Here is a 26,689-nt window from a genome sequence, read left to right on the forward strand (position 1 = left end):
AGGAGCCCAGAGCGCTGGGAGGAGGGAGCGCTGTGCTGCTGGAGCAGGAGGGGGACATGCAGTGCGGCGTGCCCCACGCCCAGCAGCCCCAGCTGGGGAAGAACGGCGGGGAGGAGGGGGGGTGCTGCTGGAGCAGCCTCTGGACATTTACCAATCTCCTCATGCTCAACTTGCACACACCACACACACACCGACGCACACACACACACACACACACACACACACACACACACACACACACACACACACACACACAAATGGACATTGTCATTGTCGCAGCCTCGGAACATTTCCCATTCCCAATCTCCTCATGACTCATGCTGCCCATGCATAATACATTGGGCAGGTAAATCAGGTGTTTGGATAATACCCTTTGAGCTGTACTATGATATTTAGAGAAAACGTTTTCAACCACCCAAACCATACAGTGCATGTTCTGAAAGCATGATTGACTTTCCTGCCCATATGATAATGATGTGTAATACATTTTAGGCATGTTTCGGTCATACCTTTTGAGATAATAATGTCCCAAAGACTTTTGTTGTGGTTGCCGCTGGGCTCAGTGCAAGAGACCTACGATTTACAGAGCGCCGAGGTCAAAGGTCAACATGGTTGCTTTGCTCTGCACTGCAGCAGGCCAGTTCTTGTGTGCGCAAGCCAACGGGTTTCATAGTGCAGCGCTGTGGCTTGTGTGTACAATGTGAACCCGGCTCCAGCCAAGAGCAACCTAGCGGCTTCAGCCAAGGACATCAGCTCAACCAAGAGCAACCTAGCGGCTTCAGCCGAGGACATCAGCTCAACTGAGAGCAACCTAGCGGCTTCAGCCGAGGACATCAGCTCAACCAAGAGCAACCTAGCGGCTTCAGCTGAGGACTTCACCTCAACCACGAGCAACCTAGTGTACAATGTGAAACCTACTTTACAGTAAGATTCAGCTGTGAGTCCCAGATGTCCATCATGCATTTGCTGCTATCAGTAAATAAAAATAGTTTTGTGCCCTCAGTTGTAGGGCTGCATGATTTGAGGAAAATATCTAATGGGATTTTTCTGACAGATATTGTGTTTGTGATTATGTTTTGTGATGTGATTTTTGAATGTCAATGAATTGATTCAGTAGCCTGACGAGCCAGACCCACATCAAGATGTAGGGTCTGGACACTCACCGTAGACAGGGCTCAATCGGAGGGGTGGGATAAACAGTTGTCTTTCAAATTCCCTCCCCGCAATAGGATAACGCTAAACGAATCATCTTCTTGTTTTCAAGTAGCAGGATGCGTAACCTTCCCTCTCCACGCAATAGGATAACGCTAAACGAATCATCTTCTTGTTTTCAAATAACAGGATGCGTTACCGTCGCAACTTCTGGTCGCATATCAGTCACCATTATGTTAAGCCCTGTGATTGGGCCGCTGGTGCTGGGGGTTCTCAGCTTCCTGGCTCAATGGATCGTGCCTAGACTGCCCGCCAGCCAAATTACATTTGCTGCCGCTAGGGGCGTCTAGATTTCTAGGCTATTGATTCAGTTCAATATTCCAAATGTGTCTTTTATTTGTGTCACTCCTGATTGGTGGGCACGCCTGGTGAACAAGAAGCACAACACCCCCGACCGACTATGAAGCTCACCAATCAGAATAGCTGTAGCCTACCTCACACACTACACACACCAACCAACTACAAGTGGCATAGTCAAGGAGGACGAAATTAATATAAAACACAGTGACCAAATGAACTGTGCTTCAATTATTTGTAGACTTTGCGATTAGGTATTTGCGTTGGTTCATATTAGGATAATGATTGCGATAATTGTGGCACCAATCATCCCAAAATGGGCCTCTGGCTCATGGACTAACAGCGACCCACCGCGACCCAACCCCTTGGAGGCGGGACTGTGCTGTGCGTCACGTCTCCATAACGAAAGCGAAACTGATCTCGTCGCCTCCATTTTGTGGATAAGCAGTTCAACATTTCTGCAATGAAGTATCTAGAAAATACAATCGGTAAGTAGCCTAATCTATCTCATCATTGGATAGTGAATGATTGAATTGGTGCTTCAACGCAATGAGTTTAATAACATTATGTTCATGGGGATTCAAATTGGAATGTAGGCTGAAGTGTTTGGCTCTCGGCACCGACGCGACGACACTGTGTTATCGTTCACTGACAGAGTTATTGACCAGTAGCCTATGTCGATCTTCGCTTTTAAGTAAGAACTATCATCACGATAGTAGACTAATGTAAGCTACACATTTGTATACGTTGTACGCACAGAAATAGTCAACGCTACGTAGGCTACAGCTGTGTGTCTAGCTATGGGCCAACAATTTAGCCAACCGTCCGAGTAATAAGAGCCATGGGTAGCATAGCCTACAATGGCGTAGACTACAGTGAGAAAACGGGAGATCAAGTTGTTATTGGCCCAAAGATAAAACAGGAAGGACGGAAGCCACTTGACTTTCCGGCTATGTATTATTCTGTTTATCTATGATTAGAGTGTGGAAGAATTACTCCGGCAATATAGGTTATTTGACACGCACTATAATGATGAAGGTTACACGGAAGTAACGAAGATGACCACCTGTCTGTGCAGTCTCTGTCATAGGCCTACTCGTTGAAATTGAACTTGAAAAAAACATCGTTTCATATTATGCAAAACTGAATTAGATTTGTTTTGAATGTAGCCTCAGATGAAGTTCTTCCGAGGCTGGTGCCAGTGCACATCAGCACTACGCACCGTGTCTGTGTTAAAGGGATATTCCGCCATTTTTGGAAATACGCTCATTTTCCACCTCCCCTCGAGCAAAACAATCGATATTTACCTTGTTCCCGTTCATCCAGCCATTCTGTGAGTCTGGCGATACAACTTTTAGCTCCAGCCTAGCATAGATCATTGAATCGGATTAGACCATTAGCTTCTCGCCTGCTAGCTTCATGTTTAAAAGTGACTAAGATTTCTGGTAATTTTCTCATTTAAAACGTGTCTCCTCTCAAGTTAGAAAGTGCAATAAGACCAACTGAAAATGAAACCTGGCGTTTTTCTAGGCTGATTTGACATGGAACTACACTCTCATCTGGCGTAATAATCAAGGCAACTTGCAACCTACTGGCACTACTACTGCTTGTTGTCTATGGGGACTATTTTCAGATGCTGCGTACGATATCACTGCGCCTTCAGTACGTTTGCAAGTTGCCTTGATTATTACGCCAGATGAGAGTGTAGTTCCATGTCAAATCAGCCTAGAAAAACGCCAGGTTTCATTTTCAGTTGGTCTTATTGCACTTTCTAACTTGAGAGGAGACACGTTTTAAATGGGAAAATTACCAGAAATCTTAGTCACTTTTAAACATGAAGCTAGCAGGCGAGAAGCTAATGGTCTAATCCGATTCAATGATCTATGCTAGGCTGAAGCTAAAAGTTGTATCGCCAGACTCACAGAATGGCTGGATGAACGGGAACAAGGTAAATATCGATTGTTTTGCTCGAGGGGAGGTGGAAAATGAGCGTATTTCCAAAAATGGCGGAATATCCCTTTAAGGCCTACTGTATGCTTCACAAACCTGCCACTCCAGCTTCTTGTGAATAACCATGGTCTCCACAGGGCAGTGTCAGTGTAGCTACTCCATGTAATAACTGTTGAATATGTGCACTTTTATGTGTTCCTTTTTAATACGTTTATAGACTGTTCTCTCACTGGCCGCCCTGTCTGAATCTCCATCTTCACTAGAATCATTTCAGCTCCACCAAGGAGCTCGTGTTTGCTCCCCTGTCTGCTTGTTTGTGTCTTCTAACTTTTTTCTGTTGTTATAATCTCCCTCTCTGACTTAGTGTCTCTAATTTCAACATACTGTTTTTTTTTGTTTATATGTTTTTCATTCTTACACCTGGTTTCAGAACAGATGTGCATGTGTGTCCCGTTACTGTGATGTATCCATTGTGTCCAAGTGTAGGCTGGTGTTAGTGCTGTGTGATCTGTGTGTGTTGATCTTTCTCTCTCATTGTCCAGTGTAAGATCAGGAGATCCCAGGAAAAGGGGCGTGTTGGCCTAACATGAGTTCCTGTGAAGAAGAGGAGCATGACTGTGAGCCTGTGGGGTAAGACAACAGCAGCAGCAAAAAACACAACAACACTCATATTACTGCTTATTAATGCTAATAGTGTAGTGTGTGTTTTCTCTATACTTTTGATAGTAGACTCCTTCCTTTTCTTTCTCTCTCTCTCTCTCTCTCTCTTTCTCTCTTTCTCTCCTTCTCTCTTTCTCTCTGTGTGTGTGTGTGTGTGTGTGTGTGTGTGTGTGTGTGTGTGTGTGTGTGTGTGTGTGTGTGTGAAACATAATGGAACCACCACAAATTCTAAACATATAGCCACAGGCAGTGGAAGAGACCACACTCTCCTGTACCGAGCTGTGTGTCCATGAAGAGTGACCGGTCCATGGAGCTACCGCAGCAATTTGCAGGAGGAGGTGTTCCTGCTGATCAGAGGTGAGTCATTTGGTCATGCAATTTGATTAGCTGTTGCGCTCAAAATGTTAAAGATCCTGAAACATACTAATTTTATTTCAAAAGATTGCTTTTGATTTTGATTCAATTCAATGACCCAATTTAATTCAATTCAATTCAATGACAAATAAACATTGTGTTGTCAAAGCATGTTTTGCATCTCTCTCTCTCTCTCTCTCTCTCTCTCTCTCTCTTTAAAATAAAAATACAGCCTTATGCAGCGGAAGAGACCGCTCTCTCCTGCACCCAGCTGTGTGTCCATGAAGAGTGACCGGTCCATGGAGCTACCGCAGCAATTTGCAGGAGGAGGTGTTCCTGCTGATCAGAGGTGAGTCATTTGAAATGTTCCTAAAACATATTCATTTTATTTCTGAATATTGGACATGTTAGTCTTGTTATCTGGTAAATTAAAAATGACCACACAAATAAATGAATGCAATTGTTAGTAATTACTCAAAGAGCCATTGTGTTTTGAATAAATAGAGGTTAATAAAAACATTCCACTTTTGTGTTTTGTTCCGATGAAATGTCAATAGACCTCTTAAGTTCGCCTACAAAAAAAGTTACCATCTTTGCCCAAATAAGGAGATCTGGTATCTTGAGATTTTTTTAACATGAGGATTTTTGAATTATTCAAGTCTCACAGGGACGAAGCAATTGGAAATGCAGACGTTGAGCTCTACACAGTTTTGTCCTTCGAGAGGATACTGTGATCTTCGGAACGTCAAGACGGCACACTTTGATCTTTGCTACCCCAGAGCTAACTTACAATGCAACTTGCCATAGATAGCTAGCGAGCTTCAATGAACTCCCAGATCTCTTGATATGGGCAAAGATGGCAGCTTTGGCTCCTTTTTGGCTAAAATAGAATGATTGAATGGCGAAATTTAACTTTTTAAAATTATCCCTCTTATCTCATTCCGTTGTACACGTTGCAGTCATTACTCTATGGTATGATATGACCCCCACCCCCCCATTTGCACACTTCCTATAAACATAAACACCATGGCTACATTGCATAATGACTCAGGCAGTCTCATTTAAAAGTTTGTGTACAGATTACTTTTTAAAGCGGTTCAGTATACAGTGTGGACTCTGTATTGTCTGTATTGTCGCATGGATCTTTTCTCATTGTGTACACACTGATGGTTGTGTGTGTGTGTGTGTGTGTGTGTGTGTGTGTGTGTGTGTGTGTGTGTGTGTGTATTTGTCTGTCTGTCTGTCACTGCAGCCTTAAGAAGAAGAAGAGGAGGTCCCATTCACCTGCAGTCAGCGTTCATTGGTCCAAAGAGTTGCCAATCAACCCTAAAGGAGAAGAGTCACCTATTGGAGTGTAAGTGACCGTTCTCTTTGTGTTTGTGTGTGTGTGTGTGTAAATTCATCAGCTTTCCAGTATAAGAATGCTTGTCTGGTCTGAAACACAGATAATTGATTATGTGGTGTGTGTGTGTGCGTGTGTGTGGGATCATCATTACACTGGCTCATTGAAGTACATTGTGTGCATGTGTATTTTTGAATGATTGAATAATGAATTATTTATTCTACAATTGTGCGTTTTCACACAGATATAAGCATATCCACAAAGCCCACCTGCTGAAGAAGTTTCAGTGTCTGATTGAGGGAATTCCACAGCAGGGAGACACCAGACTCCTCCATGAGATCTACACAGACCTCTACATCACAGAGGGGGGAAGAGGAGAGGTCAATGATGAACATGAAGTCAGACAGATAGAGAGGGCATCCTGGAGAGAAGCAGCACAAGGCAGACCAATCAAATGCAGTGACATCTTTAAACTCTCACCGGAAGAGGAAAGACGCAGAAAAGATGAGGCTGAAAAGAAGGGCAGAATTTTTAACCCTAAACAATACAAACCCCTCAGAACAGTGCTGACAAAGGGAGTGGCTGGCATTGGAAAAACAGTCTCTGTGCAGAAATTAATTCTGGACTGGGCTGAAGGAACAGCTAATCAGGATATCCACTTCATATTTCCTCTTCCTTTCCGGGAGCTGAACCTGATGAAGGAGAAGAAACTCAGTCTGGTGGGTCTTATTCAGCACTTCTTCCCAGAAATCAAAGATCCTAGAGTCTTAACCAGTTCAGCACACAGAGTCATGTTCATCTTTGATGGTCTGGATGAGTGTCGACTTCCTCTAGATTTTCGCTCCAACCCGACCACCTGTTGTGATGTGACAGCACCAGCCTCAGTGGACGTGCTGCTGACAAACCTCATCAAGTAGTCAGGTAGAACTTTGTGGAATTTGGGCATAAGTGTGACATAAGGTACTAATGCAATTTTTTTGCATAAATTGATAGTTTAGGGGGTGTCCTTTCAGAATCTGATGGGTGCCGCTCCGGCACCCTTGAGCATTTTCTTTAAAATGACATCATCTGCCACACCCCTTTTTTATCATAGAAAGTCGTCTGAATATACATTAACATATAAACCCATCATGTATGGTATCAAATTAAAGCTCTTCTCATGCAGGAATCAGCTTTGACCATCAAAAAGATGAAAAAAAATAGTTCAGGTCCCTTCAGAGAACAAAATACCATTTGCAAAGTGACCTTTAAGGTCAGATTACGTTCCTTTTTGCCGCATAATAGCTAACTCTAAATCATGTCATATTTTGGTATTAAATTGAATAAATGATGGAACTGCCATTTAGCCTAATACAGTGAATCTTAACCACAGGGCCGCGGCCCAGACTTACGGTGATTCTTAACCAGAGGGCCGCAAGAAATTTTCAGTGTTGCACCTGTTGGCCGCAAGGGCTGCGGTACTGGGTAGATTATCAAATGAAGACATCAGAGATATGTAATGCATGAGACTTAATTCCATTCACCAGAGATGGAAAAGTCCAGCTTCAGAAAGTAAAAGTCCTACCACATATCTGTGCCAACCACTCACTCAAACCAGCTGATTCTATTTAACACAACTCTTCAGCCAGGTCAAGCAGCTAATTGATGAGACCACCTGTTAAGTGCCAATACATGATTGGACTTTTACTTTCTGAAGCTGGACTTTTCCACCTCTGCCATTCACCTTGTGGGTATATCCGTATCGAGGATATGTACTGCAAATGCTGCTAGCTACGTTAGCACATTGTCGTTATACCTGTGCACTCACAAGAATCCTTACAAAACTGCTGGGATTCTGACACTACACATTTCACTAAAGGGGAGACTTGCCCAACGTGTTAGAATGAATGGATGGCCAGAAGTTCATCGCCAGAAAGCTACCATTAAGTGAATCCAGCCATGTCTAAAAACAAATACCGTTAACGTAACGTAATGAAATTGCACTTGTGAAATGTCTACCAATAAATACAAAAACGTGCGCTTTTTGGATGTGAATGATGAATATTAAATGGGCCCCGGGCATTATATGTCATCCAGATGGGTGTCTCTCAGTATGAAGATGCACCGCCACTAAAGAGTGGTTCCAAAACACTCAACATCTGCTTCAAGACAACCAAGGACCGGCATGTTCAGTCCATAGGCTCCACCCAATGGGTGGACTTTAGCTGTTCCTCCCCAAAGTGTTCTCTAAAGTGAGACTCTTTGATGGTGGTGACCTCAAACCCAGTGTCCCAAAGGCAGCTTGTCTTCACTCCAGAGATCATCAGGTCAACCGTCCAGCAGTGACCGAATGCATTTTGTTTCAGGAACTGGTCGACTTCAGTGTCAACACAGTCTGCCAGCCCACTCCTGATCATTGATTAACCAGGGGGCCTTGGTTTGCTCTCTGGTGGAGTATTCTGTGCACTGTCTGCCTCTCCTGGAGCATGTCTTTGCCGGGTGACTTGGCCATGACTGTTGACTGGTGTGACCGGACTCTCCACATGTGTAGCAGATGTACTGCCCTTCCTGGTCTCTTAATGGCTCTCTATTTGGGTCACAAGGTGGTCGTTTGCTTCAGGGATCCATTGCAAAGGTGATGAGCAGTGTGCAAATAAAAATTCAACTTTCAGTGGAGGATACTGATGACAGCGAGGGAGAAATGTCTGATTGAATGAATGTTCTTTGGAGGAGACATTTGATGTTTGTGATGTGTACAAGGCCAGCCTGGCAACATGTTCTTGATATAGTTGCTTTCAGAAATCTGTGATAAAGTACTACTTTGTTGTCTGTTTGATTAATTGGTGAGGGTTGATACAATTTGTTGCTCAGCCTACCATTTCAGAGGTGTGACCGTACCAGATTTTACAGTTATTATGTTCTCTGGAGGGATAATTTTTAGCATTTTTTAAATTGACATCATTGATTTGTGTTTGAGAAGAGCTTTCATTTGATACCATACATGATGGGTTTTATACAGTAATGTGAGTCTAGTTCTTTTTTTATGGTCAACAAAATTATTATGTCATTAAAAACTTTTTTTTTTCATCTTTTTGATGGTCAAAGCTGATTCCTGCATGAGAAGAGCTTTAATTTGATACCATACATGATGGGTTTATATGTTAATGTATATTTAGACGACTTTCTATGATCAAAAAGGGGTGTGGCAGATGATGTAATTTTAAGGAAAATGCTCAAGGGTGCTGGAGCGGCACCCGTCAGATTCTGAGTCTACACCCCCTAAACTATCAGATTATGCAAAAATATTGCATTAGTACCTTATGTCACACCTATCCTGGGGTTCTACCTGACTAAAGGGGAATCTGCTTCCTTCTGCTCTCCTCTGGATCACCACCCGACCAGCAGCAGTCAATCAGATCCCTCCTGAGAGTGTGGATCAGGTGACAGAAATAAGGGGATTCAAAAACCCACAGAAAGATGAGTACTTCAGGAAGAGAATCAGTGATGAGAACCTGGTCAGCAGAACCATCACACACCTGAAGTCATCCAGGAGCCTCTACATCATGTGCCACATTCCAGTCTTCTGCTGGATTTCAGCCACTGTTGTAGAGAAAACATCAAAAGAATCAGAGAGTGTAGAAATGCCAAGGACTCTGACTCAAATGTACACACACTTCCTGATCATTCAGACAAGCATGAAAAATGTCAAGTACACAGAGAGAAAAGAGACAGATGAAGAGGTGATTTTCAAACTGGGGAAACTGGCTTTCCAACAGCTGGAGAAAGGTAACCTGATCTTCTATGAGGAAGACCTGAGAGAGTGTGGCATTGATGTCACAGAAGCATCAGTGTATTCGGGAGTGTGTACTCAGATCTTCAGAGAGGAGGCTGGGCTGTACCAGGGGAAGGTGTTCAGCTTTGTGCATCTGAGCATCCAGGAGTTTCTTGCAGCTCTCTATGTGTTCCTCTGTTTCAGCAACAGACAGAGAAACATGCCTGACCAACAACAAACCTCTCAGCTCTCTGCTCTGTTCAGAGCTGCAACACTTTATGACCTACACAAGACTGCAGTGGACCTGGCCTTACAGAGTAAGATTGGACATCTGGACCTTTTCCTCCGCTTCCTTCTAGGCCTCTCGCTGGAGTCCAATCAGAATATCTTAAAGCACCTACTGCCACAGAGCAGCAGCCAATCAGATAGCTCAGAGCAGGCAGTGCAGTATGTCAAACAGAAGATCAGAGATCAGAGGAGCTCAGACAGAAACATCAACCTGTTCTACTGTCTGAATGAGCTGAATCACCATGCTGTAGTGGAGCACAAAGAGAGCTCAGATCTGCTTGTAGAGATGCTCTTACCAGGAGAGTGGAAGACTCGTACATTTCCTTTTACGATGTCAGAAGAGCAGCTGGCTGAGTTTGACCTGCAGAAGTACATGGGGACACCAGAGGAAGATCAGACTGAACTCCTCAGTCCAGATGAAGTTCTTCAGAGGCTGGTGCCAGTGATCGCAACATGTACATCAGCTGAGTAAGTAACACACAGTGTTTTGTACAGTATGTTTGTGAATATGTGACAGTGTGTGTGTGTGTGTGTGTGTGTGTGTGTGTGTGTGTGTGTGTGTGTGTGTGTGTGTGTAAGAGAGAGGGGCGGGGGCAGAGAAAGAGAGATTCTGATGGCATATCCTTCAGGCTGAGTAAAGCATCGCAACATGTACTGTACATATGAGTAAGTATAGTAATACACAGTGTTTTGTTCAGTATGTTTATGAATATGAGAGAGAGAGAGAGAGAGAGGGAGAGAGAGAGAATTTCCCTCAGGCTGAGGCTGCTGCTATGGTCTTAACTGCATGTGAGGAACATGGACATCTCCAGTGTATACCAGCTTGTCTTTAGCAGAGACGTCTCTCAGTGCACAGGAGACTACAGTAAACATGCAACATTAACTGTTGTTTACAAGATGTAGATTTATTCTTCTGCCCTAAAATTGATAATGAGGAAATTGGTGATGTTTCACATAGATAATAATAATAATAATAATACATTTTATTGATATAGCGCCTTTCAAGACACCCAAGGTCGCTTCACAAATGAATTGAAAACACAAAATAGCCAGGTGCCAGACAGAGCGCCGTATTCGCACAGCGTTCCTGTACAGACATCAGACATTAGACAACCACAAACATAGCGCATTTTTCACGTGCACAGAGACAGTGCCGAACGGAGTGGCTTAGTCGCCAGCGTACCCGTGGCAACAAAGAACAAACAAATTTACAAAACAACAAGACACAAGACAAAAGATGCCGGACGGAGCGGCGTAATCGCCTGCGTACCCATGACACCAAGACATACAAAGACAGACACCAAACAACAATTAACATATGATAAAATAACATAGATTAACAAAAACACTTGCAACACTAGGCAAAACAAAATGTCAGATAAATAATAAAAGAAAACAAAATCAGAAAAGTCCACGCCAACTTATTCCTGCATCCGAGTCAGACGACCGAGAAAAGTCCCGGCTGGGCAATGATGACACAGCCTTGAACCAACCGGTGGATTCAATAGGCAGGCCGGCTGGAGAGCACCAGTAGCACAAGCAGCAGAAGCAAAGAACCGTCCGAAGTCGTGGGCGACCCTGCAGATCAGCAACTCAGTTGACCCCGACAGCAACAGCTTGTTTTCAGCTTGGATCAGACTCCAGGCTGAGCATGGCAGCTCGCAGACCAGCAGCTCGGCAGTCGCAGTAGCAGCACATCGCCCGCAGTTGGTAGCTAGGTCCTGTCCTGACCAGACGGTGAAGTGCAGCGCTGCTCACGGATGGAGGATGAGAGAGGCCCAGGGCTAAAGCTAGCCATCGTCAGTTTTCAACCCAGTGGACTTAACGGCATCAGCCAACTTGTTTGCAGAAAAAAAGACTAAAAAGCATAAGACTATCAAGAATAGCGTAAATAAAGAGTGATAAAAAAACATTTAACTAGACACATAACTACAAAACAATTAACAGAATAAAACACAAAATTACGAACATTACATAAAAACAGACAAAAACATGATGCCAGACGGAGCGGCATGTCTTGCCAGCGTCCCCGTAACCTAGCAACATCTCAACATCTCAACAAGATCTCTTTCTCTCGGCCCAACAATACTGAGTGCTGTCGGTACAAAAAAAGGGAAAAACGAAAACGAACAGTTTTATCTAGCTAAATGGCTAATGATAAAATCCAGTGACTTTTCACATAGATATCTGTTTCTCAAGGCCAACAGTACAAAAGAAGTGATCAGTTGTATCTAGTTCAAGTTGCTATTGCCAGCAGCTACCACAGCCAGCCAGCTGCACTCATTCTTGAGCCCCCATGTTCATGCCCCCACAGACAGGTTCCCCATTATGATGCATCCAGTCAGGATGTTCTCAATAGTGCAGTGCTAAAAGTTCAAAGTGACTATCTCTACTTAACTCGGCGAGGGCTGAACCATTTCACCCCCCTATCATGTCTGAGGTGAACTTTTGAATTTGTTATGCATATTTATATTATGAGAGATAAGGTGAACCATTTCACCCCCCTATCATCTCACAGCGCCGTAGTCAGAAGTGGGTTATCCCAGGCTTGGTAGCGTTCGTAGCTCGTAGAGTTGAGCTCCACTCCCGGTTGGCCTCCAAAAGCTCCGTTTCCACGGCCACCGACTCAGCTGCTGTAGGCGACACGTCCTGTCCCCGTCCGGTCTCTTGCACTGAATGTCTGTGCTTTAAAAAGCCAAGCCCACAACCCCTGCACCAATCACCACCACCGGATTCTCCCGCTACACACCTGTAGCCAATTGTACACAATCTCCCGGCTAGGGAGTGTTGATCCAAACGTAACCCCCCCCCCCCCCACCCCCACCCACCCTTCATCTGTGTGTGTGTGTGTGTGTGTGTGTGTGTGTGTGTTTATTTTAGTATAGAGAAGAGTGGGAGGCATTTGTGGGAGAAGTGTGTATGTAACAGAGTGAGTGTGTGTGGGTTGGGCAGAGTTTTGTGTGTGTGTCTGTGTGTGTGTGCGTGTGTGTGTGTGTGTGTGTGTGTGTGTGTGTGTGTGTGTGTGTGTGTGTGTGTGTGTGAGGTGAGGAGGTGCTTAATATTCCCGTCTCTCATTCTGTTTCAGGCTGAGTAACTGTGATCTGACTGAGAAGAGCTGTTCCTATCTGGCCTCTGTCCTGACCACACACTCCTCAAGTCTCAGACTGCTGGACCTGACTGACAATAAGCTGCTGGACTCAGGAGTGGAACTTTTATGTTCTGCACTTTGTCATCAAAACTGCAAACTGGAGGAACTAGAGTAAGTATACTTTCTTGTGGTAAATGTGTGTGTGTGTGTGTGTGTGTGTGTGTGTGTGTGTGTGTGTGTGTGTGTGTGTGTTTGTGAGTTAGTATAGAGTAGAGGTGGAGGGGCATTTGTGGGTGTGCATGGTAGAGTTCTCAACGGGCCAGAAAATGACAACCCGACACGACCCGGTCGGTGGCTTTCAAAGCCTGAGCCCGATGTAACCCGACACATATACAGTATATGATTTATCTACCTGAACTATCTACCTGCCGCCCGACGCCGGGGGTCGAGATTTCCCATGTTATCCTATGGAGACGGACGGGCTGTGGGTCGTTAAGGGCACAATTATGCAGTGGCCTACCTAACCCACGTAAAAACCTAGTGAAACAATATTTTCCACAACAGAAACATGATGTAAATGGGAAAACGTACTGTTCTTGCTATAAAAAAGGCAGAATCATCCACAGAGCATGATATTTCAATAACCTCTTCATACACGCTTCACTTTCTTTTCACCAACTCCATCTTCTTCTCCAGGCTAAAGGCGTGCACACACGCGGCGGCATCAAGTCTGCCCCCGCTCCATGATTGCATGCACGTTGCATGCAGCAGCCAGACTTTCTTTACGGTAGATCGAGATACTTTATTGATCCCAAGGGGAAATTCACGATGATTCACGGTAAACGGGTCCTGTCGGGTTTGTCGGGCCGACCCGACCCATTGAGAACTCTGGTGCATGGGTAGAGGGAAGGTGTGTGTGTGTGACAGGGTGAGTGTGTGTGGGTTGGGGAGCATGTATGTATGGCAGTTTTGTGTGTGGAATATGTGTCTAGGCAGTGAGTGTGTGTTTGGATGGAAGTGTGTGTATGTTTGAGAGGGCATGTGTGTTTTGGGGCAGTTGGGGAGAGTGTATATTGAGAGAGAGTTTGTGTGTGTGAGAGAGAGGGGGGTGCAAGGATATGTTAGATAGTGTGTGTGTGTGTGTGTGTGTGTGTGTGTGTGTGTGTGTGTGTGTGCGTGCGCACGCGTGTGTGTGTTTGTGTATGTGTGCGCACGCAATAATCCAATCTGTCATTCTGTTTCAGCCTATGGGGCTGTAGTCTGACTGAGAAAAGCTGTTCCTATCTGGCCTCTGCCCTGACCACACACTCCTCAAGTCTCAGACTGCTGGACCTGGGGGCCAATAAGCTGCTGGACTCAGGAGTGGAACTTTTATGTTCTGCACTTTGTCACCAAAACTGCAAACTGGAGGAACTAAAGTAAGCATACTTTCATGTACTGTAGTGTGTTTGTGCATGTGTGTGTGTGTGTGTGTGTGTGTGTGTGTGTGTGTGTGTAGGGGCATTTGTGGGTGGGTGTGCATATGGAGAGAGGGAAAGTGTGTGTGCTAGTGCTATGAGTTTGTTTCCTGTGTGCTACTGGACACTGGCTACAGGCTCTGCACAAGAAATGCTGGTGTGTGTGGAGGAGGGGCATTTGTGGGTGTGCATGGGGAGAGGGAAATGTGTGTGACAGGGTGAGTGTGTGTGTGTGTGTGTGTGTGTGTGTGTGAGAGAGAGAGAGAGAGAGAGAGAGAGAGAGAGAATAGAGTAGTAACTCTTGTTAATGGTGCATTTAAGCCAAATAGCTCAGATAGTTCTAGAATGTTTACCTGTTTAAACGACACTGAGAGCACACAACACCCACAACAACTTACAGCTGTAGTCTCTCCCTCTGTTTGTGTTGGGTAAGCTGTGTCTGTGTCGGCAAAAGGTGAGGTGTGTGTGTGTGTGTGTGTGTGTGTGTGTGTGTGTGTGAGAGAGAGAGGGAGAGAGCGAGAGAGAACCCACATGTATCTCGTCTGACTGATAAGAGCTGTTCCTATCTGGCCTCTGCTGTGTCCACACACTCCTCAAGGGGGGTAAAGGAGAGTGAATGTAGCAATGGGAGTGTGTGTTGGTGATTAATATTCAGATGTTTAACTCTGTTTCAGTCTACAGTACTGTTGGCTGACTGATAAGGGCTGTTCCTATCTGGCCTCTGCTGTGTCCACACACTCCTCAAGTCTCAGAGTGCTGCAGCTGAGTCACAATAAGCGGATTAGTGCATCAGCTGTAGAGCAGCTCTCTGCTCTAGTGGAGGACCCACACTGTAAACTGGAGAAAATACAGTGAGTAAATATCTAAATTCAAGAGTTCTCTGATCTTCTGTCCTTAGTGGCCTCTTGCTCTGATAAACTGGTGATTTTAGGAGATTTTAACGTCCACATTTGTTGTCCAACTGAACTGATGGTTAGTGAGTTTTTAACCCTTTTAGGCTCTTTTAACTGAACTCAATCAGTATCTGGCTTTCCTGTTGTTAACCTCACCACTGTTGATATTGTCTGATCACCCCCACCTTCTGCCTCAAAACACACACACTCACACACACACACACACACACACACACACACACACACACACACTCCTCATCTCCTCTCACCAACACACTCCTCTACCCACACACACACTCCTCTCCTCTCCTCACACACACTCCTCTCCTCTCACACACACACTCCTCTCTCTCCTCTCACACCCACCACCTAAAAAGAGACACACACACATACACTCCTCCTCAGCGCCACTTTCTCACACACACTCCTCTACCCACACACACACTCCTCTCCACTCACACACTCCTCTCTCCTCTCCTCTCATCACACTTCTCTACTCACACACACACACCTCTACCCACACACTCCTCTCCACTCACACACTCCTCTCTCCTCTCCTCTCACACACTCCTCTCCTCTATCACACTCCTCTACTCACACTCATCACAGGCCGACTATTCTGCCAAACTCATTACAGTAATTAACAGTCTAGAGTGTTCTTTAAAACCAACATCCACCATCTCATGTCCTGATTTTGCTCTTCCAGAGATCCTACACACACTCCTCTCCTCACACACACACACTCCTCTACCCACACACACACACACACATTCCTCTTCAGCACACTCCTCTCTCTCTCTCTCTCTCTCTCTCTCTCTCTCTCTCCCTCTCACACTCACACACACACACACACACACACACACACACACACACACACACACACTTGATCCCTTAACTCAGCCACATCCTCTCACTTTTCCATCTTCTTCCTCCTTCCTCACCCTCACCCACTCAGTTGAACAGCTTCTGCTCTGACACATTGAGTCATGGAGCCCCTTTAATGATCAAACAACCCAACACTGCAACTGCTGGGTTGAATCATGGAGCCCCTTTAATGATCAAACAACCCAACACTGCAACTGCTGGGTTGAATCATGGAGCCCCTTTAATGATCAAACAACCCAACACTGCAACTGCTGGGTTGAATCATGGAGCCCCTTTAATGATCAAATAACCCAACACTGCAACTGCTGGGTTGAATCATGGAGCCCCTTTAATGATCAAACAACCCAACACTGCAACTGCTGGGTTGAGCCATGGAGCCCCTTTAATACTAAAACAACCCAAGACTGCAACTGCTGGGTTGAATCATGGAGCCCCTTTAATGATAAAACAACCCAACACTGCAACTGTTGGGTTGAATGACCCCACTCGTGCTCTCTGATGTACCTGTAGAAGGGCAGAGCAGAAATGGAGGAAAGATTTCAGCTTTCTTCAGCTCTCTTATGAAATCACTTACAGTTTTACCAACTCTCTCTCTCTCTCTCACATACTGGCCCTCAGATTGCCTTCAGATTACAGCCGTGGTGATATCCTTTACCATCGCCACTCCCACTCGTGTCATATTGCTTAACTCTAGGGTGGTACACCTGGTCTAAAACCACTATGGCGCGTTCAGACTGCAGACGAATCTGATTCAAATCTGATTCCATCTCATATCCGATTTTTTGGGCTGACTGTTCACACTGCCTTTAGCAAGTGTCCAAATCGGATATGGCTCTGTTCAGACTGGGTCACATTAGTAACGGATCTGAGAGGTTGCTGTAGCAACGAAAACAAACATTTCTGCCATCAGGAGGAAATACTTGCTAATTTGGTGTGATTAAACATAGAACAATACAACTATGAGTGTTCATTGAATGCATGCATATGTGTGCGCATTTGCGCGACAGAAACCAAAACTAATCAGTGGCAAGCTCCGCTTCAAACTGTTGAGGCTATTTAATTATTTAACAGCATTTAATAGAACAATGTGGATTCTTGCAACTTCCATAGAAACAGAGCAGAGACTGTATAATGCTCTATTTAGCATTGAGTATTGTTAAGTCATGTTTAATATAGCATGGTCAAAAGACATAGCCGTAACGTTGCTCCACAACTCGAAATAGGTGGGCGGTCACGCACGTAAAGTCACGTCACGGACAGTCAAATCCGATCTGAGTGTTGGGACTTGGGAGCTGTTCAGACTGAGACGCATCTGTCCATATCCGATACGAATGCGATATGAAACTACCTCCTGGATGTGGTTTGCAACTGTTTCACAAAAATCGGATTTCATGTGACCTGTCACTGTTCAGACTTCAAAAGTGACATCCGATACAAATCTGAATGGGCTAAAAATCGGATTTTGGCTGGCAGTCTGAATGCAGCCTAAGAGACTTCTTCCCCTAACATGGTACCCACCAACACCTCTGGCTCAAGGACTATATGGCTGCTGGTACAGAATAGAGGCCTCTGTCTCTCATGCAGCCTGGCTCACTGGTAGAGGCTTGTCATTGATGTCACTGATTGATGATCATCTCCTTTCTCCTGCAGGTGGGAATGGGGGAACAGTAGAATAGTGCTTCTGATTAGACTGATCTGATCAGTGCTGCTGGACTATTTAGCTCCACCCTCACTGTGTTTGTCTGTTGTCATGGACACTGATTGATGATCTTCTTCTTCCTTTATCCTACAGGTGGGCGAAAGATGAAGGTACTGAATGGGAGGATTATGATTCGGAGGAGGAAGATGAGGATGATAGTGAAGAAGACGAGGATGAGAAAGACGATGATGGGGAGGAAGATGATGATTCGGAGGAGGAAGATGATTTGGAGGAAGATGATGATGATGAGGAGGAGGATTGAGGAGCTCATTAAGTGACCTTTTACACACACACACACACACACACACACACACACACACACATGCACACACACACACACACACACACACACACATGCACACACACACACACACACACACGCACACACACACACACACACACACACACACACACACACACTCAAGCACACACACACACACACACACACACACACACACACTCAAGCACACACACACACACACACACACACACACTCAAGCACACACACACACACACACACACACACACACACACACACACACACACACACTCAAGCACACACACACACACACACACACACACACACACACACACATACAGACACACACACAGACACACACACACACACACACACACACACACACACACACACACACACACACACACACAAACACACACACTGATCAGCCAGAGATGATTGGCAGCATGCAGCATGGACTCGGCAGACATAAGAGACTCTCACACATGCACAGGTGGACATGTGGACACACACACACACACACACACTGTTGTTGTCCGTATCTGTTGAACCTGTTCACTATTGTTTTGTCATTATATCAGATGGACATGTGGACTGGGGTGAACACTGTGTGAATGTCCATATCTGTTGAAGCTGTTCACTATTGTTTTGTCATTATATCAGATGGACATGTGGACTGGGGTGAACACTGTGTGAATGTCCATATCTGTTGAACCTGTTCACTATTGTTTTGTTTTGTCATGATATCAGATGGACATGTGGACTGGGGTGAACACTGTGTGAATGTCCATATCTGTTGAACCTGTTCACTATTACATGTATGAAATCATATGCACATGTGGGTTGGACTAGGGCCTAGGCAATGTATAAAATTCAGTATCTGTTGTAAAATATAAAATGAAATAAGCTTTATTTGATGGTATTAGTGTGTGTGTGTGTGTGTGTGTGTGTGTGTGTGTGTGTGTGTGTGTGTGTGTGTGTGTGTGTCTGTCTGTCTGTCTGTCTGTCTGTCTGTCTGTCTGTCTGTCTGTCTGTCTGTCTGTCTGTCTGTCTGTCTGTGTCTTCTGGCACATTTGTTCCACGAGGAGCCGTTAATATAGAAGTTAGAATACTTACAGGGATGTTGAACTTATTTCAGTAACAAAAGCATATTTTAAAACATTTGATTTGCAGAAATGAACTCACCATTGCACATCATCCCTAAATCTGGCTGGTTGTTTGGCCACATGTGTGATGACATCAGCAACTGGTCCCATCTCACTGTCCCATCTGAACACTTCAGTCTGAGCCCACAGTGCAGTGTGGTGGTGCCACCTAGTGGTCAACAGGAGAACAGCAGCTGGTCCCATCTCACTGTCCCATCTGAACACTTCAGTCTGAGCCCACAGTGCAGTGTGGTGCTGCCACCTAGTGGTCAACAGGAGAACATTCCCTGAGAGGAGACTAGCAGCTGTTACACTGAGGCCTTCTCATATGAGGTGGATGCAATACAATTACACATTAATCCATTAATTTATTCAGAGCAGAGGCCGTAGACTTCAATGGAACAGTCGGTGACTTCTGATGGCCTTTACCCAAAGATTATGAATGGAGGAGCAAGATATTTCATCAGGAGCCACTTCGGGGAACCCAAATGTTACCGATTATGTGCTGCCTCTGCTCTGCATAAAGGGGCATTTTGATCCCTCCTCCTGTTTCCCAGATTCATGGAGGTGGCTTCTGATGAAGTATCTTGCTCCACCTTAACAATCTTTGCTTCACACAAGCAACAGAATGGGCTTCTGATGGTGTATCTTGCTCCACCTTAACAATCTCTGCTTCACATCAGCAACAGAATGGGCTTCTGATGAAGTATCTTGCTCCACCTTAACAATCTCTGTTTTCCATCAGCAACAGAATGGGCTTCTGATGGTGTATCTTGCTCCACCTTAACAATCTCTGCTTCACATCAGCAACAGAATGGGCTTCTGATGAAGTATCTTGCTCCACCTTAACAATCTCTGCTTCACATCAGCAACAGAATGGGCTTCTGATGAAGTATCTTGCTCCACCTTAACAATCTTTGCTTTACATCAGCAACAGAATGGGCTTCTGATGGTGTATCTTGCTCCACCTTAATAATCTTTGCTTTACATCAGCAACAGAATGGGCTCGATGAGCCGCTCGCCGAGGTCAGACTGGACCATGTGACCACCATCAGGTCCACCAGAAGGAGCCAATCAGAGGAGACGTGAGGTGGCGGGGTCTGCCCCTCCATCAGCAACAGGCGGCAGCCAGGGGGTCAAGGCCGTGTTGATTAGCTTCGGCAAGTTAGCAAGCGCCATTTTCAAGTATGGCGCCTGGAGAATTTAGAACCAGCTCCGTGCACGAAAATCCGTGTTGGGAACGAGCTCTCATGCGCGTACATGTTGGTGGACGGGTACCTACAGCCAATCATTACTCCGTGCGACACTCCACTGGACTCAGGTGTGCGTTCCCGAGCAACTTTTTCTGCTTGTTGTTACTCGGCAAGCAAGTTATGTGCATTATCGCCACCCTCTGAACTGGAGTATGACTCTCTTTTTCCAGAATGTCCAATAGAAATCAATGTAGGTCCATGCATCATTTCCAGGTTTGGAACTTTGCGCATGGTCAGATCCGACTGGCGCTGGATCGGAGCTCCAGTGTTCAATATGGCGTTGGCGAAAATTGGCCGGATTTACTAGCCTAGCATCGGCCATTCATTTGTATGGAGGGCGGGACTTAGTCACGCTCTCCAGTTATATATAATACCTCCATGGCGGCAGCAGCATCAAGGTGCTCTGTGAGGTCAGCACACCTGACTTGGAGCTGCTGACCCTGACGCTGCGCCCCTGCTGCCTCCCCCGGGAAACCCCAGCTGCTGTGGCCAGCTCCCCAGTGCTGATGTTAAGGCTGCAGTGCTGCTGGTAGCCAAGGATGCTAACACTATGGAGGCTAACTATGGACAGGGCTGCATGTGTACAAGTCTTATGTGTGTGTGTGTAGACCAACTTCTTCAGCATAATGGGCCACATGTTAATCTGAGAAGAGGGCCGTGGGTCACAAATAAGATCATGTGATGTCACTTTAGATTACACTGAGATGCATCATATGTTTGTCAGTACGCCACTTCCCCAGACAGCACTCCATGGTAACCCTGGTTACTCATTTATGTCATGGGCCTGTTGATCTCTGCTGACAGGAGAAACACAGCGCCCCCCTTATTGCCCTGTGTGAAACTGTGGTCAGATAAGGAACTGCAGCTAACCCTTTAAAAAGCCATTGGGACAGAAATTCCCACAGGCTGACAAAGGTTGTTTGGCCTGCGGATCCTAAATGTGAGCACCTTGGTCTCTAGACTGTTAATGTGTAGTGTGTTAAAGCTGTCAATAAATGTCACAAATGTCTGTATGTCACCATATCTATCTATTAATGCAAGGAACGTCTGTCTGTGTGTCACTCTGTCTGTCTGTCTGTCTGTCTGTCTGTCTGTGCCACGCATAACTCTCGGGTGGGTGGGTGGGTGTGGTGTGGTGCCTGTGTGTATTGTTACGTAAAGAAAGGTTTCCTAAGCTTCACGGTATCAATATTATCTGTTTTGGTGAGCGGGAAATCACACTCCTACTGTACACAATGTCTACACCCTGAGTAAACAGTGTGTGTGTGTGTGCGCGCGCGTGTGTGTGTGCTCAGTCCCAGACACAGACACAGAGCACACGCACACCATGTGCTGTTTCTTTAAGGGAATCAACTCAAGGCTGAAGGATGGACTTTGACTTAAGAAAAAAATCACAAGTTGCCACCCTATTCACTCCAGAACATGTTTGGCGGTTGCCTTTGGTGGTTAAAAGATCTCACGGTAAGTCATTGAATGTTTTTGTAATTAAAATAAAAATGGTTGTAGTTTGAAAATGACTCAATGTGCTAAACAAAATTGTATTGACTTGTTGGTGAGTCTGACAAGGTAGATTTATGTAGGGAGTGGAGGCTGATGTCTTCATGGTAGGCTTGTGTATTATTTCCTAAACAGCCAAGAGCCTTTAAATGCTTTATGTTCGTCATACTCAGCTCTGAACAAAACCGTTTAGGAGTTCTTCTGATCCAAACCACTCTGGTTCAGGCATACTGTAGCTGCTCCACAACCAAACAAGTCCAGACCAAACTTCTCAAACATTTATGTTATTGCTGTTCGACCTAAAGGGTTGAATGTTGTCCTTGTACTGATTTCCTGCCTGTCCCATGCCATGGACTGTAACAGATTTTCAACTCTTCCTGGTATCAAGTAAGAAATTACAAATGTACAAATCATGAGTCATGAAACTGCAGGATGTTGTCAATCCACATAGCGTTCTGTCTGAGGAATCCCCTCAGATCTGGCTGTATTGCAGCCCCTCAGGGAGTACAGGTGCTCCATCACGATGAGTTGTTCTGCAAAAAAAAACACAAGCAAAAGAAAAGTATGGAAGCCCATTTCCGCCAGGGGTTTAAAAAAAATAAGTTTATGCTAAATCAAAATCATGAGATATAAAAGTCAAAATGATGAGATTAAAAAGTCAACAGTTTTAGATACAAAGTCATAATTTTGAGATATAAGAAAGTGATCACTGGGCATCTGGTGGTAGGTCGATCCTGCCATGGGCATCTGAGAGGGCCTTTGGGAGGGAGATGGTCCTGCCATGGGGGTCTCAGTATGATTGCATTACATCTCATTATACTACTATTAGAGAGTAACATTCTTGTGTGTGTGTGTCTGTGTCTGTGTGTGTGTGTGTGTGTGTGTGTGTGTGTGTGTCTGTGTGTGTGTGTGTGTGTGTGTGTGTGTGTGTGTGTGTGTGTGTGTGTGTGTCTGTGTGTGTGTAGTAGTAGTAGTAGTAGTAGTAGAGACACAATTGTTCTCCTTATGGAGGTTCTCCTCTTTTTCTCTAGGGCGGAGACCACCAGCTCTAACAGGAAAACATACTGTGTGTGAGTGTGTGTGTGTGTGTGTGTGTGTGTGTGTGTGTGTGTGTGAGTGAGTAGAGACAGGAATATTTTCATAATGTAAGTTCTCCTCTTCTTTCTCTATAGGAAGGATGGGGGTTACTACCTCTAACAGCCCTCCCTCCCCTACACCCACCCGTGTGTCCATGAAGAGTGATACGTCCATGGATCCTCCAGTCAACTTTAGAGAAAAATACTCTTCTACTGGACAGTAAGATCATTGACTCTGGTTTTCACACTATACTGTATGTGTCATTGTGTTATACTTCAGTCAGGTATAGGCATGTGTGCATCCATATGTCCGCATGTGTGCGTACGTGTGTGTTGGAGTGAATAAAGACAGGATTGTGATCCTGATGGAAGTTCTCTTCTCTAGGATGGAGGGCACTAGCTCTAACAGGAAAGCTCCATCACCTACACCCACCCATGTGTCCATGAAGAGTGATAAGTCCATGGATCCTCCAGTCAACTTTAGAAAACGAGACGCTTCCACTGAACAGTAAGATCATGACTCTCCCTGAGTGTGTGTGTGTGTGTGTGTGTGTGTGTGTGTGTGTGTGTCGGAGTGAATAAAAACAGGATTGTGATCCTGATGGAAGTCCTCTTCTTCTCTAGGATGGGGGGCACCAGCTCTAACAGGAGGCCTCCCTCTCCTACACCCACCCATGTGTCCATGAAGAGTGATAAGTCCATGGATCCACCAGTCAACTTTAAAAATCAAGACTTTTCTACTGAACAGTAAGATCATGACTCTCCCTGTGTGTGTGTGTGTGTGTGTGTGTGTGTGTGTGTGTGTGTGTGTGTGTGTGTGTGTGTGTGAAAAAAACAACAAAGTACCAACAATGTAGTTTGCGAACCCGGAGTTTGTAACCGAAGACTGCTAAGAACACTTAGCAAAAACAGCGTGATTTAAACATTCAGAGATGTTAATCATGGGCCCTCTCGGAATGTTTAACACTCTGTAAAGCACCATGAGACGTGTGTAATGTTTTGGTGCTCTACAAGTAAAATTGAAAGATGTGTTGGCTAAATCCATTGGCTTTGTATCACCCTATAATCAGACCACAGACAATTGGACCAATATCTCCAATACCCAGCTGTCAAAGTGATGCATCCATGGGGGATCTTTTCAAGTTCAGCAGTGGACCACCGCAGTCTGATCCAAAGTGAGTTGTTAGATGTTATATTTAACATTTTTGCAGTTTTACACAGTTTATAGCATGGTAAGGATAGTGAGGAAAAGCATGTGATCTATCTGGGACAACGTCAGTTGTATCATGCCTTGCTGTGTGTGTGTGTGTGTGTGTGCGTGTGCATGTGCACTACCAAGCCCTATGAGTAAATGTATGTATGCATTTTGCTTATCATAGTTTGAACCCTGGCTACATGTGTTTTTGAATGGTTTGATTTAGTCTTAGATTCAATAAATGATTTATTCTTTAATTATGTGTTTTGGCTTTTGCACACAGATATCAACAGATCCACATATCCCACCTGCAGAAGAAGTTTCAGTATCTGATTGAGGGAATCACACAGCAGGGAGACACCAGACTCCTCCAGGAGATCTACACAGACCTCTACATCAGAGAGGGGGGGAAAGGAGAGGTCAATGATGAACATGAGGTCAGACAGATAGAGAGAGCATCCTGGAGAGAAGCAGCACAGAGCAGACCCATCAAATGCAGTGACATCTTTAAACCCTTATCTGGACAAGATTCTGATGACTCTTCTGGTGGATCTGATGACTCTGATGATGAGGTTGTGGACACCATCTCTAAGCCCTATCACAAACAACATAAATTCATCAGAACAGTGCTGACAAAGGGAGTCGCTGGTATTGGAAAAACTGTCTCTGTGCAGAAATTCATTCTAGACTGGACTGAAGGAAAAGCCAATCAGCATGTCCACTTTATATTTCCTCTTCCCTTACGGGAGCTGAACCTGATGAAGGAGAAGAAACTCAGTCTGATGGGTCTTATTCAGCACTTCTTCCCTGAACTCAAGGATCCCAGAGTCTTCACCAGTTCAGAGCACAGAGTCATGTTCATCTTTGATGGTCTGGATGAGTCTCGACTTCCTCTAGATTTCTGCTCTAATCCAAAGTGTTGTGAAGTGACAGAGCCAGCCTCGGTGGATGTTCTGCTGACAAACCTCATCGAGGGGAATCTGCTTCCTTCTGCTCTCCTCTGGATCACCACCCGACCAGCAGCAGCCAATCAGATCCCTCCTGAATGTGTGGGCCAGGTGACAGAAATAAGGGGATTCAATGACCCACAGAAAGATGAATACTTCAGGAAGAGAATCAGTGATGAGAACCTGGCAAGCAGAACCATCACACACCTTAAGTCATCCAGGAGCCTCTACATCATGTGCCACATTCCAGTCTTCTGCTGGATTTCAGCCACTGTTGTAGAGAGCACATCACAACAATTAGGCATAGATCATGAATCAAAAGAATCAGAAGTAGAAATGCCAAGGACTTTGACACAAATGTACACACGCTTCCTAATCATTCAGACAAGCATAAAACATGTAAAGTACACAGACAGAGAAGAGACAGATGAAGAGGTGATTTTCAAACTGGGGAAACTGGCTTTCCAACAGCTGGAGAAAGGCAATCTGATCTTCTATGAGGAAGACCTGAAAGAGTGTGGCATTGATGTCACAGAAGCATCAGTGTACTCAGGAGTGTGTACACAGATCTTCAGAGAAGAGGCTGGGCTGTACCAGGGGAAGGTATTCAGCTTTGCGCATCTGAGCATTCAGGAGTTTCTTGCAGCTCTCTATGTGTTCCTCTGCTTCAGCAACAGAGAGAGAAACATGGCTGACCAACAGCAAACCTCTCAGCTCTCTGCTCTGTTCAGAGCTCCAAAACTTCATGACCTACTCAAGACTGCAGTGGACCTCGCCTTATACAGTACAAATGGCCACCTGGACCTTTTCCTCCGCTTCCTTCTTGGCCTCTCCCTATCGTCCAATCAGAATCTCTTGAAGGACCTTCTCTCACAGAACAGCAGCCAATCAGAAAGCTCAGAGCAAACAGTGCAGTATGTCAAACGGAAGATCAGAGACCAGAGTAGCTCAGACAGAAGGATCAACCTGTTCTACTGTCTGAATGAGCTGAATCACCATGCTGTAGTGGAGGGCATTGACAGACACTCAGGAGCTCTATATGTAGACATGCTCTTACCAGGAGAGTGGAAGACTGTGAGATTTACGTTTAAGATGTCAGAAGAGCAGCTGGCTGAGTTTGACCTGCAGAAGTTCATAAAGACACCAGAGAATGATCAAACCGAACTCCTCAGTCCAGATGAAGTTCTTCAGAAGCTGCTGCCAGTGGCCACAATATCCACATCAGCTGGGTAAATAATGTACTTAGAATTACAACCATATTACCACCTGTTTCTGTTACTATTTGCACCTTAAAACATGCCAACTAATGTTGAAAACTTTTCTTGCCCGTGCCTTATGCATTTATTGGAAGGTTGAGGAGAAAGTGGGAGTATCATGAAAAAGTGATTGATTAGGTATTTGACCATATGTATGAAAACAGCACACGTTTCACTGTAACGTC

At 45.0% G+C, this 26,689-nt stretch overlaps 2 protein-coding genes across 3 annotated transcripts in view; both read left to right on the forward strand.

Moving 5' to 3' along the window:
- Positions 1–1,924: 1,924 nt before the first annotated feature.
- Positions 1,925–26,689, forward strand: part of LOC134083734 (NACHT, LRR and PYD domains-containing protein 3-like) — a 50,320-nt gene continuing 25,555 nt past the window's right edge. Inside the window, exons 1-2 of the mRNA XM_062539826.1 lie at positions 1,925–1,997; positions 4,002–4,089. Of these exons, the coding sequence (XP_062395810.1) occupies positions 4,046–4,089 (44 nt within the window). The 5' untranslated portion in view covers positions 1,925–1,997; positions 4,002–4,045. The remainder of the gene's footprint in view (positions 1,998–4,001; positions 4,090–26,689) is intronic.
- On the forward strand, positions 9,028–18,935 carry LOC134092377 (NACHT, LRR and PYD domains-containing protein 3-like). 2 transcript variants are annotated; one of them, XM_062545230.1, is made up of 6 exons: positions 9,030–10,322; positions 12,940–13,113; positions 14,187–14,360; positions 15,074–15,250; positions 17,970–18,628; positions 18,717–18,935. In XM_062545230.1, the coding sequence occupies exons 1-5, from the start codon at positions 9,358–9,360 to the stop codon at positions 18,136–18,138; spliced, it is 1,659 nt and encodes a 552-aa protein (XP_062401214.1). In that variant the 5' UTR covers positions 9,030–9,357; the 3' UTR covers positions 18,139–18,628; positions 18,717–18,935. The 2 variants fall into 2 exon arrangements, with proteins under 2 accessions (XP_062401294.1, XP_062401214.1); XM_062545310.1 differs by lacking the exon at positions 14,187–14,360 and having other exon boundaries at positions 9,028–10,322.

This window comes from Sardina pilchardus, chromosome 1, assembly GCF_963854185.1.
Source record: "Sardina pilchardus chromosome 1, fSarPil1.1, whole genome shotgun sequence".
Classification (NCBI taxonomy): Eukaryota; Metazoa; Chordata; class Actinopteri; order Clupeiformes; family Clupeidae; genus Sardina; species Sardina pilchardus.

Bases quoted from the DNA above. Each gene is read 5' to 3' on its own strand.
- LOC134092377 (XM_062545230.1), top strand. From the start codon at position 9,358: ATGTGCCACATTCCAGTCTTCTGCTGGATTTCAGCCACTGTTGTAGAG. The intron at 10,323-12,939 runs GTAAGTAACACA...ATTCTGTTTCAG, and splicing joins GCAACATGTACATCAGCTGA to GCTGAGTAACTGTGATCTGA. The intron at 14,361-15,073 runs GTAAGCATACTT...ACTCTGTTTCAG, and splicing joins TGCAAACTGGAGGAACTAAA to TCTACAGTACTGTTGGCTGA.